Source organism: Phaethon aethereus, assembly GCF_964289735.1.
Source record: "Phaethon aethereus genome assembly, chromosome: 8".
Taxonomy (NCBI): domain Eukaryota; kingdom Metazoa; phylum Chordata; class Aves; order Phaethontiformes; family Phaethontidae; genus Phaethon; species Phaethon aethereus.
This window is the reverse complement of record NC_138584.1, coordinates 25,703,257-25,716,787: the sequence shown is the minus strand read 5'-3', so window position 1 is coordinate 25,716,787 and position 13,531 is coordinate 25,703,257. Positions and strand designations below refer to the sequence as shown.

General features: G+C 56.4%; 1 protein-coding gene across 1 annotated transcript; it reads left to right on the top strand.

Moving 5' to 3' along the window:
• Nucleotides 1-4,892: 4,892 nt before the first annotated feature.
• On the top strand, nucleotides 4,893-11,369 carry TAL1 (TAL bHLH transcription factor 1, erythroid differentiation factor; the record flags this gene model as incomplete). Its single annotated transcript, XM_082003074.1, has 4 exons — nucleotides 4,893-4,914; nucleotides 5,454-5,967; nucleotides 6,742-6,833; nucleotides 10,951-11,369. The coding sequence occupies 4 exons, from the start codon at nucleotides 4,893-4,895 to the stop codon at nucleotides 11,367-11,369; spliced, it is 1,047 nt and encodes a 348-aa protein (XP_081859200.1).
• Between the last annotated feature and the right edge of the window lie 2,162 nt (nucleotides 11,370-13,531).

The window sequence follows — 13,531 nt, the reverse complement described above, 5'->3', positions numbered from 1 at the left end:
AGTTAATGTTTTTGAACATTCCAGTGAGATGAATGAGGCAATTCATACCTCTGAGCTATTGTTGCAGGGTTTTGTTCTTTGTTTCCTATTGTAAAATGTCTGGAAACACAGGAAGATGACAGTTGTATTGGTTAATATTTTAAAGACTTTCTTCAAATGCTGGAGGGCTAGAAACAATTTGAAAACAAAAGCCAAACTACTTGCCCACAGCTCAGGACAAGGGTGTGGTGTTATATTCAGTCACACAAATCATATAATCCCGGACAGCAACCTCTGAGGGAGCGCAGCATTAATTTACATGACCAAAACAACAAAAAACCACCCTTCCCTAAAGCGGTGTTTTCCTTTTATCGTGTAGTGCTGAGTAATTTCAAGGCGCCTGTTTTTTTTTTTTTTTTTTCCTGAAGCATCTACTGTGGCCTGAAGTCAAAAACACATGGAAAGCCAGGCTTGGCTTTGTTAACCCTGAGCCATGGGGACTCAGCTCAAGCGCTGGCTCCATTGCCTGTTCAGACAGCCACATGTGTAGAGGGGCAGCCCAGCTCACGGCTTTGTTACTGGGTTTTCTTTCTTGCTTCTGTTGTTTCTGGCTTTCCTTTGTTGTAACCAAACCAACAGTGCTCCCTCAAAAGGTCTTGGGCCTGCTTGGAGCATCCTTGACCTCTTTAATTCTGTATCATTTTGGTGCTCCCTACGCCTCCCGCTGGCCTTGCTGCCTCCTTGCCCTGCCAAAGCGAGGAGAGGGGCTGAGCCCTGGGTTGCTCGGCAGCCCACCTGGGAAGACCACCCGTGGCAGTGGGGTGGTGGGGAAACGTGCAGGTTACCTGCCACCCCAGGCTCCCCCGCAGGCTCGGGGTGGGGTTGCCCAGCGAGGGGGAGCCGTGTGGGCAGAGGTGGGATGACCACGTCCACGACTCCCACCCCAGTGGGGTGCCGTGAGGGCCGGCGCGGGTGGGGATGTCCCCGCAGCGGCCCTGGGTGCACAGAAGATGCTCGGCTTCCTGATCTCCCCCGCCCAGCCCCGGCTGTTCTATCTTTAACGTTTCCTGTTGGTCAGAGGAGCCGGCTTGAAAATGGTCGTGTTTCCTGGCGGGAGGCACGGCGGGCTCGCCACGCGTCGTGACCGTCCCTGCCCCGCCGCCCCACGCACGCTGCCGGCATCGTGCGGACTCCTGCCTGCCGGGGCCCGACCCCAGCTGCGCCCGGGGCGGCTGTGGGGGGCGCGGGGAGGATTTGTGGAAACCTCTCCCACGGCCGCGTCCAGAGCGGGAGGTTGAGGGGAAGGAGTGAAAGGAAGAATAACAGCTCCGGCATTTCCCCCTGCGGGAGGGCGTGCAGGTGGCGGGCAGACAATAGGGACCCCCGCACCCCAGCCCTCCACGGCTGACACCCCCCCCCCTCCCCGGTCCGCCCGGCAGGTGCGGCCGGTCCCGCGTCTCCCCGGAGGCGGCCGGGGCCGCGGCTTTTCCCTCCGGCCCCAGGCTCCGCGCACTGCTGGGCGGCTGCAGCCTCGCCCCAGCCCCGAGCAGGGGCCGGGGGGCGGCCCGGGAGGTGCGCTCAGCCCCGGCCTCCTCCTCACCGCCCCGCTCCGGTAGAGATTTCGTTGATTTTCGGCTGACCGGGCAGGCCGATCCCCCGAGCTATCGAAAACCGCTCCCCACCGCTGTCTGTAGGACCGCTTTATCCGCGGGTGTCGGGGGTAGCAGACCCGGGACCCTCCAGCGATCCCCGCCTCTCCCCCCTCCTTCCTCTGCCGGGACCCTGGGGCAGTTTAGGGAGGGTTTCGGACGCGTCCCGTCGCTTTGCAAGCCCGGCGCGGGGCTCCCAGCCGCCGCACCGCCCGCCTCCCCGGCCCCCGCTCCTCTGCCTGGCGGCTTCGGCCAGGGCCGGGGCTGGCCCCGTTCCCCCAGGCCCGGAGCCCGCGGCAGCCGGTCTGAACCCCAGCCCCGACGGGACGCGCAGCCCCGAGCCCCGCAACCCGCAGCGGTCCGGGTCGGCGAAAGGCCCTTCCCCAAGCCTCTCTCCTCCTCGCTCAGCCCTGCCGTCAGCACCGAGCTCTCCCCTACGTTCGCATCCCGAATTTCCCAAGGGCGAAGGGTACCCGCTCCGCTCCCCGGCCCGCAGCATCCCCTGGCCCCGCAGGGACGCTCGGCCTCCCCCCGCCTCAGCACGGGAGGTGGGACGGGGAGCTGGCCCCAATTTAGCCCTTCAGCCAAAAGCCACAGTGGGGGGAGAAAAGCTGGGGATGGGGCCGCTTCCCTCCAAAACATCTCCTCTCAATGTGCTTTATTTACCTCCTCTCGTCCCAAAGCAGCCCACACCCCTTCCCTCTCTCTCAGCATCTCCAACAATTTATTTTGACTCATTAAATTTAATTAAGAATGGAGTAGGTGTTCCATATTTAATTAAAAAAAATGCAAAAAAAAAAAAAAAGTAGGGGCATAATAACCTCCAAGAGGACTAAAATAAAGAATTGCTATTCAGATGCGGGCAGCCGCGGTGCAATTTTTTATTACTTTTTTTTTTTTTTTTTTTTGCAGTGTCTTTTTAAGAGCATCTAAGCACACACACATAAAAAGCTAGAAGGCATGCATTCCGGAGTTATTCCTATGCATATCCCTGCAATAATTTTCCGCTTTCCTTCGATAAAATTGCCAAATAATAATGAATCATTTCATAAATAATGGGTTTAGAAGCTTATCAGGGCAGGCGGGCCACTGCTGGGGTTTTATCTCTCTCGGCCACATTGCAGTAGTGTTCCGCTCTCCATACTAAATAGGAAACTGGACGTGATGTGGAATTAGAGCCTACCCAGCTGAAGCCACCCAACACTTACTACAAATATAGCCGTGATGCGTAGGCCACAAAATGGCTCCACTCACTTTTTCCCAATGAAAAGCAAATGGTGAGTAGGGAGAGATCCGGCCCTGCAGCGGGCCAGGGCGGTGAGGGTCTGGGGGGGCAGTGAGGGGTGCTTGGGGGGCTTCTGCCCCACGTGAGAGACAGGCGAGAGGGGGGAGGAACAAAAAAAACCTACCGCGTCTTTTCCGCAGTTGGGTTTTAACCTTTTTTTTTTTTTTTTTTTCCTTCTTTGATGCGGGGTGGGTGAGGAGGAGAAGACGCTTTCGCCTTTGAAACTGTGGGGTGCGTGCGTGTGTCCCCCCCGGGACCCGGCGCCCCTCAGCCTCTCCCAGGGGGGCACACACAGCCCCCAGGACCCAGCCTAGCCCGCGGCTGGGGCCTGCTCGCTCGTTCCGGGGGGGCTACCCCCGTATACCTCTCCCTCCCGCCCCTCCGCTTTGGGGCAGTTTCCCCACGAAGGGCCGGCCGGGAGGTGCGTTTCTGGACCGGGGATTTCCTGCCGATCCCGCGGCTGGAAAACAAAAGGATTTTGCGGAGCATAAACCAGCGGGCGGAGAATTAATGCCCCCCCCGAGCCCCTTATTTTTCCAAACGAAATGCCCCCTAAAAAGAAGGCAAAATGCTGCCGGTATTTTTTGCGATTTTGTGTATTTCGTTTTGTAACGAAAGCGGGAGGAGACGCCATCGGGATTATTTCGGTTTTTTGCGAAGGGGAAGACCGTGTTTTTCCCGGTTCCCTGGGCGGGCGCGGCGGGGGGAGCCGGCCTGGCCGTCCCGTGGCTCCGCGGCCGGGAACCGGCCCCTCCGGCAAGTGAATTTGCCCCTTTAGGAATTATATTTTCCAGCCGGGGGCGGGAGAAACGGCGCGGCCGCCGCCGCTCGGTGCGAGCTCAGCGGGAGAAAAACAACTCCCGTCTCCGGCCCCGTCTGGGATTTCCTCCCGGGGAGACCGGGCTTGCGATGCCTCCAAAAAACGGCCTAGTTCGCCCCAAATGTAGGGCTTATTTTTCCTTTTTTTGTGTGTGTGTTTTTGTTTCCCCCACGCCTTTTTTTATCTATTTTTTTGCTGCGCGTTTCTGCCCCGTGTGCGAGGCGGCGCGTCCCGGCGGCGGCGGGGGGGAACGACCCTGGGGTGTCCGTCTGTCCCCTATAACGGGGGCCTCCCCCTCCCTCTCCCTTGCACCCCGCTCCCCACCGGTCTCGGGCAATCCGGGCCCACGAGATCCACCCTCTCCTCTTTTTCTCTCCCCCCCTTCTCTTCCTCCCAGGATTTAGCAGTGTTATCCCGGTGCGGGTGTCCTTCCTCTCTGTAAAGTCGTAAGTACCTTGAGGTGGGAGGAGTAAATTCAGCCTGACACCGAGAGCGCTTTTGTTGAAACAGGAGAGACTTGCGGTGTCCCTACTTAAATATGACACATGTGAGTAATCTCTTCCTATACAATATCGGAACAGGCAATTAGATTTTTCTTTCGAGGGGGCTGGAGGCAAGGCGGAGAGCTTGTGCTTTAGGATGGGTGGTTGGGGTTTGGTTTGGGTTTTGTTTTTTCCGAGAGATGGTGAGATATGGCCAAAAAACCAGGTTTTTTTCCCTTGCAATTCAGCCCAGCAGAAACCAGAACAAAAAATTTCCCAAGGCAAAGGAGTGAGAAGGATGGGGAGGAGACCCGGTGTGTGGCAACCACTTCTTTATAGGAAAAAAAAGCCTAGCGAGGAGGGTGGTGGGAGTAACAGCGTGACGATAGTCGCAATATCGCTCCCTGCCCTCGACGCGATGTGCCCAGCCGCGACAGTATTCGTTCTATGGGAAAAGGGGACCGATGCGCGGCTGCGGAGGGGGGGCGGCTCCGCGCCCGGCGCCTTCCTCCATCCTTCGCGGGGCTGGCTCCGTCACGGGCCGCGGTAACCTCCCTCTCACCCAAAAAGGGGCTTCGGGCCTATTTTGCTGTTTGAAAATAAGAATAATAATAAAAAAGAAAATAAAGAGGGGAGGAGAGGCGTCCGCCCGTGAGGCGGAGGCCGCTGCCGGCACGATGGGGCCGGCTCGGCGGGGCGGCAAGCGCGGCCGGGGCCCCCGAAACGGGGAGGAAGCCCCCGGACGGGTGGGACGGGGCCGGGGCTGAGCCTCCTCCCGCCCGGCCGTAATTTGGCCGCATAATTTAACAGTGGGCCGCCGCGGCGCGCCGGGTGCTGGCCGAGCCCCTCTGGCTGCATCAGCCGCCTTGATGATGTCAGCCCTCGGCGGGTAGTGGCGGCGGGCCGGGCGCCGCTCGGGCCCCGCTGCGTGACTGTGGAGTGGGAGCCGGGGGGGGGGGTCCGGCCCGGCCGCCCCCTGTGCGGGGCGTCATGCGGGTCCGGGGCGCTCCGCGACGTCACAGCCCCGCACCATTCCGCGGGGCTCCGTGACGTCACGGGAGGGCCGGGGCGTTCCATGACGTCACAGCACCGCACGGCTCGGCGGCATGGCTCCGCGGAACCCCGCCCCCTCTCGCCACGCTGCCGGGGCCCGTCCCGCCGGCAAGCTCCAACCGCTTTGGGGTGATTAGTGCCGCCCCAACTCCGTGTTTCCCCCCCACTTCTCGCCTGCGAAGTAGGAGTCCCGAAGCACTCTACCCCCCCCTTCCTCTCCCCCCTCCCCGCCCCGTCGGGGCCGCCTCTCACCGCCGCCTCTCTCCGCAGGACGATGGACAGGCCTCCCGCCCCGCCGCCCCCCAGTGAACCCCGCGATGCCCGCCCCCCCCGGCGGCACGACTCGGAAGCGGAGAGCAGGAGCGAGCCGGAGAGCAGCCGCGGGGGCATGGATGCGCCGGCCGACCCCCAGCTGCTGCTCAACGGGGCGTCCAAGGAGGCGGGCCGGCCCTCCCCCGGGCCCCCCGCCGCCCCCGTGCCCGTCATCGAGCTGGTGCGCCGGGGGGGCTCCCTGGACTTAAAGAGCCGGGAGGCGGCGGGGGAGGCGATGCAGAGAGCGCCGGGCGCCGAGCCCTGCCGCGCCGCCGAGGCCGCCTGCGAGGCCCGCATGGTGCAGCTGAGCCCCCCCGCGCTCCCGTTGCAGCCCCCCGGCAGGGCCATGCTCTACAACCTGGGCCAGCCGCTGGCCACCATCAACAGGTCCGTGTCCCCGGCGGGGTCCCTCGGAGCGGCCCCGCGGGGAGCCCCACTGGGCTCCCGGGCGGGGGGGCGGGGCGGGAGGCGGCATCCCTTCCTTCGCGCGGGGCTCGGTCACCGCGGGTCGGCATGCAACTTTGCAAAGGAAGAAGGGGGAGGAATAACCCGAAACGAAAAACTGCCCTTCCTAGAGGGGAAAATAATTAAAATAATCGCTTTAGAAGCGCCCCGGGCAGAGCAGGGATTCGGCGGTGACCCCGCACTGAGGTGCAGTACGGGGGTCTGCTGGTAAACGCGGTACTTATGGAGAGCCGGTTTAGACCCTCGGAGCTCCCCGGGACTCTCTCTGTCTTCCCGCGAGTCCCGCAAATACGGGCGAGGGCCGGGACATGCTCCCGCGAGGGCAGAGCCCACCCGTGCGGGGACGGTCCCCACGCTGCCGTCTCTCCTGCCGGCTGGGAGGGGCAGAAAGCCGCGGGGAGGGGGTGTTTTTTGCCCGGGAGCCCCCAGCTGGGGTGCCCCACGCCGCTAGCATTCCCCTGCCCACCCAAGGGCTGGCGTCCCTCGGTGCGTGAACCCCGAGCGGCCGCGTGTCGTGTCGCCGCACGACCCCGGGCTCGGCTTCGTGAGCCGTGAGCTTCCTCTGGGGTCACGGAGCTGCTCGGCTTCCCCCTGGCCCCGGGAGCTCCCCCTCCCCGTCCCACGGGGGGTCGTGCCGTGCCGTGCCGTGGGGCTGCCGGCATTGTCCTCACGGCCTCTCTTGCCTCTCCTTTGCAGCGGGTTTTTCGGCGAACCGGACTCGTTCTCCATGTACGGCAGCAACCGGGTGAAGAGGAGACCCTCTCCCTACGAGATGGAGATCACCGATGGTGAGAGCGCTTCGCCCCGGCGCTGGCTCCCGGGGGGTGCCCCATCTGCTGAAGGGGGCGAAGCTGCCGCACTTTTATCTGGGGTTAAAGCCCCAAATCGTAACGGGCAAATAGAATGCCCGTGGGGGCAGGGGGCTCCCCCCGGTAAGGCTCTGTCCCCACTCACGACCAGCAGCCCGCTCGGTGGATTTGCGTTCACGCAGCCAAGCAGTTCAGTGGATGGTTAATTACAGCCCTGTTCTACAAATTGTTTAGAGATCAAATCCGAAGGAAGCCACTAAATTTTAAGTCCCTGTTGAAGCGCAGAGGCTGGATCAGGGCCGTTGCGGTGACAGGCTGTGTTTGCAAACCCTTTCAGCCAGGAGACATTTGTAACGCAGACCCCAGCCTTGGGCAGAAAGATATTCCCCCCCGCCCCGCCTTTCAGCTGCCCAGGAGCAAAAAGATAAACCTGTGCTGAGGTCTGCAGGGTGGCAGCGGGACCGCGGCTGGTCCCTTCGCCAGCTTATCTGCAGCTTGATGCAGGCTGTACCCGCACCGTGCTGCAGCCGGCGCGGAGAGACATCCCGTGTCTGGTCTTGTGGCGGAGCCTGGGAGCAGATGTGGAGGGTGACGGTCTGGTGTCCGAGCAGAGATCCCAGGTGTGGGGCAGGATCGTTTCACGGAAAGGAAGGCAGGGAGAAGGCAGGGCAGGGTTTCCCTGCGTGGGTTGCGGGAGGCTGCGTGCCGGCGGCAGCGCTGCCCACACCAAGGGGTGTTTGCAAGAACAGTTTGCACGTGGAAGGCTGACACGTTTGCGGCAGAGTTAAGAAGCGAGATACATCGAAACGTGTTTTCTCTTTAGCGATTGTCTTTCAGTCGCCAGACAATTAATTTTCCTTCTTTCTAGCTAGCTGTCCCTTTCCTCGTACCCAGCGAAGCTAAAATCAGATCAAACCACAATCCACATCACTCTAAAATAATACGGTACGAAATGAGGGGCTCAGGGCGTTATCTGCATCTGTCAGTCCCTCTCTGCCCTCCTCCGTCTGCCTGGTCCTTTTAGACCCCAGCCCCGTGGGACAGGGCTTGTCTCAGCCCCTGGCTTTTGTCTGGGTTTCGGTTCACGGGCTTAGCGGCTACGGTGACAGTCCATCAGATCGCCGTGTCTGACTAAAGCTTTCGACTTGCTGTTAAATTAGGTATTAAGGATTACAGAGTTATTTGCTTGTAACTAATTTTTTAGGTATGTGCTTTAACACAGGTGTACACATTGGGCCCGATCCTGCGGGTTCTGGCTCATGTGAATTTGCAAGACTGGGTGCAGAATTTTTTTGGGGGGAAAATAGGTACCAGGCAATGCTGTCTGAACAGGAGCAGTCTGTAGGGATGTGCATCCCATGCTGAGGCATCTGTGTGGTCTGCTGCCCCATCGCTCATTGCTCTGATGGTCACCTGCCGGGTGGCATCTGCGGCACGCTGGAGCATCGCCCCCGTGGCTCTGAAGGCCTCGGAAGGTGCGGAAGGGCAGGAGGGTCTTGCCAGGCACTTGGTGATTGGATTCCTTTGTAAGGAAATGAGTGCTGGTGGTTTTGGGGGTTTTTTTGCAACTATTTCTTTATCCATTTTTGGGAAAGTTTGGTGCATTGAATGTCTTCTTAAAAAATAGATACAAATGGAGATAAAAATGTAAAAAAAGTATCTGCAAGGATATTCTGTAACTTTGGAAGGTCATCTTTTTACTGATTTTCCTCAGGTCTCTAACTGCAATTAAAAAAGCATCAGTCAATCAATTGGAACAAAAACCTGGCAAAAATTCTCAGCCGACTGCTTGAATTAATTTTGAGGCAAGTTTCTTTACAGGAAATAGATTTATTCTACTATAACACAGCTATAGGGCATTTTAAATTTCTCCATTGCTTGACACACTTTGGCCAAAATCTGATCTCTTTTTAAAAGATATATTTAATTCAGTTGATGCAGGAATCAAAAATCTGAGTGGTGTCAGAAATTGTGTTACATACTGGAGCTTGGTTTGGTTGCCCCTGGATGAAAACAAACAGGTCTTTTTTCCGATTTCAATATTTTATGAATAGATGCCTTTTAGTTGGCAGCTTTCGGTGAATAGAGATACATGTTTGAAGCCTGTGAAGACTGGAGGTCTCTTGAGATTGATTTGTTTTTTTTAAATAAATAGTATCCAAGTTTTTTTTTTTTTCATACCCTTATGGGAGTAAAAAGGGTTTAGGCTGCATCTCCTTCTGGATTCAAGGCTGGTTGCTTTGTCTTGTCTGGAAAGAGCATTTTAGTGTTGAAGCTGTTGTATTATTGGAGCAGGTTGCAGCACATTCTCCACTGCCTTATTAACAGTGCTGGGCAGCCCGGTGGTGTTGAGGTCCCGTTAGTCCCCACCACCTTCCCCACGACTCCATGGGCACATCAGGGACAATAAACCTTCCCTTTCCATGAGCTCTTGCACATTAATTCATATGAAGGGCATTTACATGCTGTTTGGGAGTGGAAAATTTGCTTTATTAAAGCATCAGACTGGGATCTTAGAGGTTGGAGATGAGTTTCTCATTCTGACATCCCCCCAGCTTATGCCAGGGGCTCTTTGTGATTTTGGGGGGACGTCCTGCTCCTGAGCATGGTGGGAGGAGAATTGAGTTGTATGGCTGTTTGCATGGTGGAGAAGCCGGTAGCTTTAATCTGGCTGCTTGGGAGTGTGTCCCCATGTGCTTGGGAGTGTGTCCCCCCTGTGGTGGGGGGTATTTCGTGTGATGTGCTAGACCGAGGGGGCTTGGTTTCCCCTGAAGGGGGAAAGCATGATGGTGTTTGATCAGCTGGAACGTGGGATTCCTCTTGTGTTGTGCCATGTGGGACCTGTCAAGGTGCAGCCTGACCAGGATGCCCCCAAAATCACATCCATTTGGCTGCTTTGCCACAGTCAAAGCAGCCATGAGTTTTGCTATATGAGAATAGATTTAAATATGTTTAAATGCCCCTCAGGATGCTGGTTTCAGTGGGTGATGGCAGAGCTGCTGGCTGAAACTGCTGACCACGGCCCCGGACTTGCTCCCACCAGGAGGGAGTAGTTAGGCAAGCGTCTCAGACTTGGGCTACAGGGGAGGGATGGTGCAAATGGGAATATCCACAGCCTGTCCCTTGGGCTACAACTCACCGATATGGTATCTGCAAATCTGTGCTTTGTACTTTGTGATGGTTTTTACTCTATGTGGTGCTTCCCATCTTATGGGAGTTTCTGCCACAGTCATTCTCCCATAGTTTAATGAGATCGCCATGTCCTTCCACTCTTGGTGTCTCCTGAAGGTGGGGATGGAAATGGTGTGATAATAAAAGCATCTTATGGTAGCGTCTCCTTACATGAACTGGTTTCCATGGACCCAAGGACCCACACTCCAATTAGTGCCAGACAGGGAGTCTTTGCCCTGCAGCACTGATGTGCAGAGCGAGCAGGCGGTCCTCAGGTCAGCTGTGAAACTGCTTCATCCTCCACCTGTGACCACCCTTCCAGCAAGGACACTGCTTTCACTCTGTGGGTCACACTGCTACCTGTCCTCATTGCTACGGGGTGAATCCTGCCACCTCATTCCATAGAAACCACCCGAGGGCTGGTGGCAGTCCTACAGACTTTATCAGCTCTGAATCCTGCCTACATCCGGGAAGATCTCTGGATCTTAAGAACTGTCAAAGCCTCTGCTCAAGCTAATTTCATCCCGTCCCAGTGCTATGTCCTTAAGATGCTTTTGGGGTAGAAAATAAAACCATTTAGTGAGATAACTTTTTAATAGGACCTGCGTTGCTGAGATACCCTAAAAATATAGCAGCCTTCTGCACATGTGTCATGGCCCAAGCCTTCCTCCTTGGAGAGGTAAATATAGGCATCTCAGGAGAGATCTAAAAACGCAACTCCATTTTTCCCTTCCACTGGATTGAACAGAAATTATGGCTACCTGAGCTCATCGGGTTAGCTTCCAGCTAGCTGGAAACTCCTGTTTCACTGCCTTGCTGATGTCACTAAAATAAGTTGGTTAATTTGGGAGATGGTGACGTATTCAGCAAAGTAATAAATGACCTGTTACGCATGGCTTCTAATGCTGCACGGTTGCAATTGCAGGTCCTCATACGAAAGTGGTTCGTCGCATTTTTACCAATAGCCGGGAGAGGTGGAGACAGCAGAACGTCAACGGAGCCTTTGCAGAACTTCGCAAGCTCATCCCCACCCACCCGCCCGACAAAAAACTGAGCAAGAATGAGATTTTGCGCCTGGCTATGAAATACATCAACTTCCTGGCCAAGCTGCTCAACGACCAGGAGGAAGAAGGAAACCAAAGGGGCAAAGTGAACAAAGACTCTGGGATAGTCCAGGAAGACCTCCTGCAGGACATGTTGTCTCCTAACTCTAGCTGTGGCAGTTCTTTAGATGGAGCAGCAAGCCCGGACAGCTTCACGGAAGACCACGAAACACTGGATTCGAAGCACACGCGGACCCTGCACCATGCCATTCTCCCTGTAGAAGGCAACGCGCAGCGGTGATGACCTTCCGCATCGCTCCCGAAGCACCAAGGTGGGAGGCGAGACCCCGGCGTGCGGATGCTGGAATTTGTGTCCGTGGGATTTGTGACTCTGCCTTTCCCCGGGGGCTCGGGCTCCCCGACCTCCCCAGCCCAGGACAGAGTGGCCAGGGCGTTGGCTGAGGACAAGACCAAACCAGATGGACGTTCGGCATTTAGGTACGTGATCGTACAAAGAAGAAAAGCATTGAAGTCATCTTCATTGTACATACTGCTCATGATGTGACTCTGTGGAGGGGAAGGAGACGTGGCCAGCACGCCTCCAGCATTTAGAGGGTTCTCAGACCATTTGATGACCGTCACTTTATAAACAGTCACCTGGCTGAGACATGAAATTCCTCTTCCACTGCCGGTGGAGGCCACTGAAGCTTTCCAGCTCCACGTGGCACTGGAGACTGCTGAAACCCGCCAGCGCTACAGCATTTCTCCAGCCTGTGGCATGTACAACTGGTCTGAGCAGGAGCTGGGGCCACGTGTTCCTGTTGTCCGAGAGCTTTTGACTGTATCTTTTTAAAGAGGTGAAAAAATACCCTCAGCAAAAGAACTATTAAAAGGATTAAGACTTTTTCTTTTTCTTTCTCTTTTTTTTTTTTCCCTCCCCACCCTTTCTTCCTTTCTCTGCTGTCTAACTTTGGATTGTTTGGGGTGGTTGTATTTATGAACGTGGGATTACTTCTGTTTAACGCTGTCATGCAGTATCCACTGAACGAAAAGGTACATAGGTGTTTTCCGCCGCCCTCCTAGTCCCTGATTTTTCTGCTGGTAACGCTCAGCGGGCGAGCTCCAAGCCTGTTGTGTTCTCCTAGAGGTTTCCCAGCGGTGTCTGTAGGGCCAGAGCTTCTCTCAAGGAAGATGAATTTCTGAATTGGTAAGGGAAAAAAAAAAAATTTGCTAGTGAAGCATCCCCTTGGACTGAGGGATTTTTAAATTCAAAAAGCAGCAAAAAGGCAAAAGGAATCGATGATGCATCAACAGTGTGTGTGTACATAGGGTATAAAAGGGTTTTAATGGTATGCTTTGGATTTTTTGGTTTTATTGTGTGAAAATGGTGGTGGTTCAGCTGCGCCAATGCCTGCAGGCTGGGCTACAGCGCTGGATTTAATCCAGCGTCAGGAGGGTCCTCGCCTGCCTGAGGCTGGTGGGAGCCCACAGCCTCTCTGAATCCTGGGGAGAAGCGCTAAAAGCAGCGGTGGGATTAGTCTCCGTTCCCGAGCACTCAGATGGCTGCAAAATGGATGGCTGCGACTTGAGCAGATCTTCTGATCCCTGCTGCCCCCGGGAGAGCGTTTGGGAGACAGAAGGAATGGGGAGCAGGAGGCTGCTGCTGCGGTGGCTGGGGGCTGAGGACCGCATCGTGCCACCACCGCTGCATCAGGCCCATCTCACCCGCCGCCTGATGCCTGACGGAGCGATTGCCCCAAGCCCGTCCTCTCCCTCTGCAGAGATGTCAAGGCACAGAAAACTCTACCATGCTACAGTAAAAAAAAAAAAAGCACCCACATACATCCTTTTGAAGGGAAGGAGTCCTTTGGCGGGGACACTTTCCGGCGCACTCCTTCCTTTTCAAGGGTGCCGAGGTACAAGGAAACACAGAGGATTTGGGCGGGTGTCCCCAAGCCCCTCCAGGCTTCATTCAGAGCCCCGTCATTTCCGTCCCCACTTGGTTTTAATGCCTCTTTGTAAATAATAGGTGGGAGGCTGGCGCGTGGGTTGGCACATTAGGTGGAATTAGTTGCCTGGGAAGGGGTCCTGGCCCAAGCAAGGGTTTCCAGTATAGACCCCAAATTCTCCAAAACCATCAACCTCCTTAAACTGGGGAAAAGGAGGAAAACTCCTTCCCGGGTCCAGATCACCCATGCATGGGGGTTTTTGTAAACGGGGGTTTCCCGCAGGGCTGGGCCAGGGGAGAGGTGCTGGTGGGCGAGGGGTGATGCTGAAGAGGCTTGGGCTGCTCCTGGCACCGGGGCAGGAGAGGTGGTCGGCGGGGGCTGGCAGGCGGGGGCCCTCCGGGAAGGGAGCGGGACGCTGTCACACAGCTAAAGCCATTCTTGGTTTTCAGCGTTCAAAATAACCCTGTGGTAAGGTTTTACCCACTTTATATTAAACTAGTGCAAGAAAAAATCA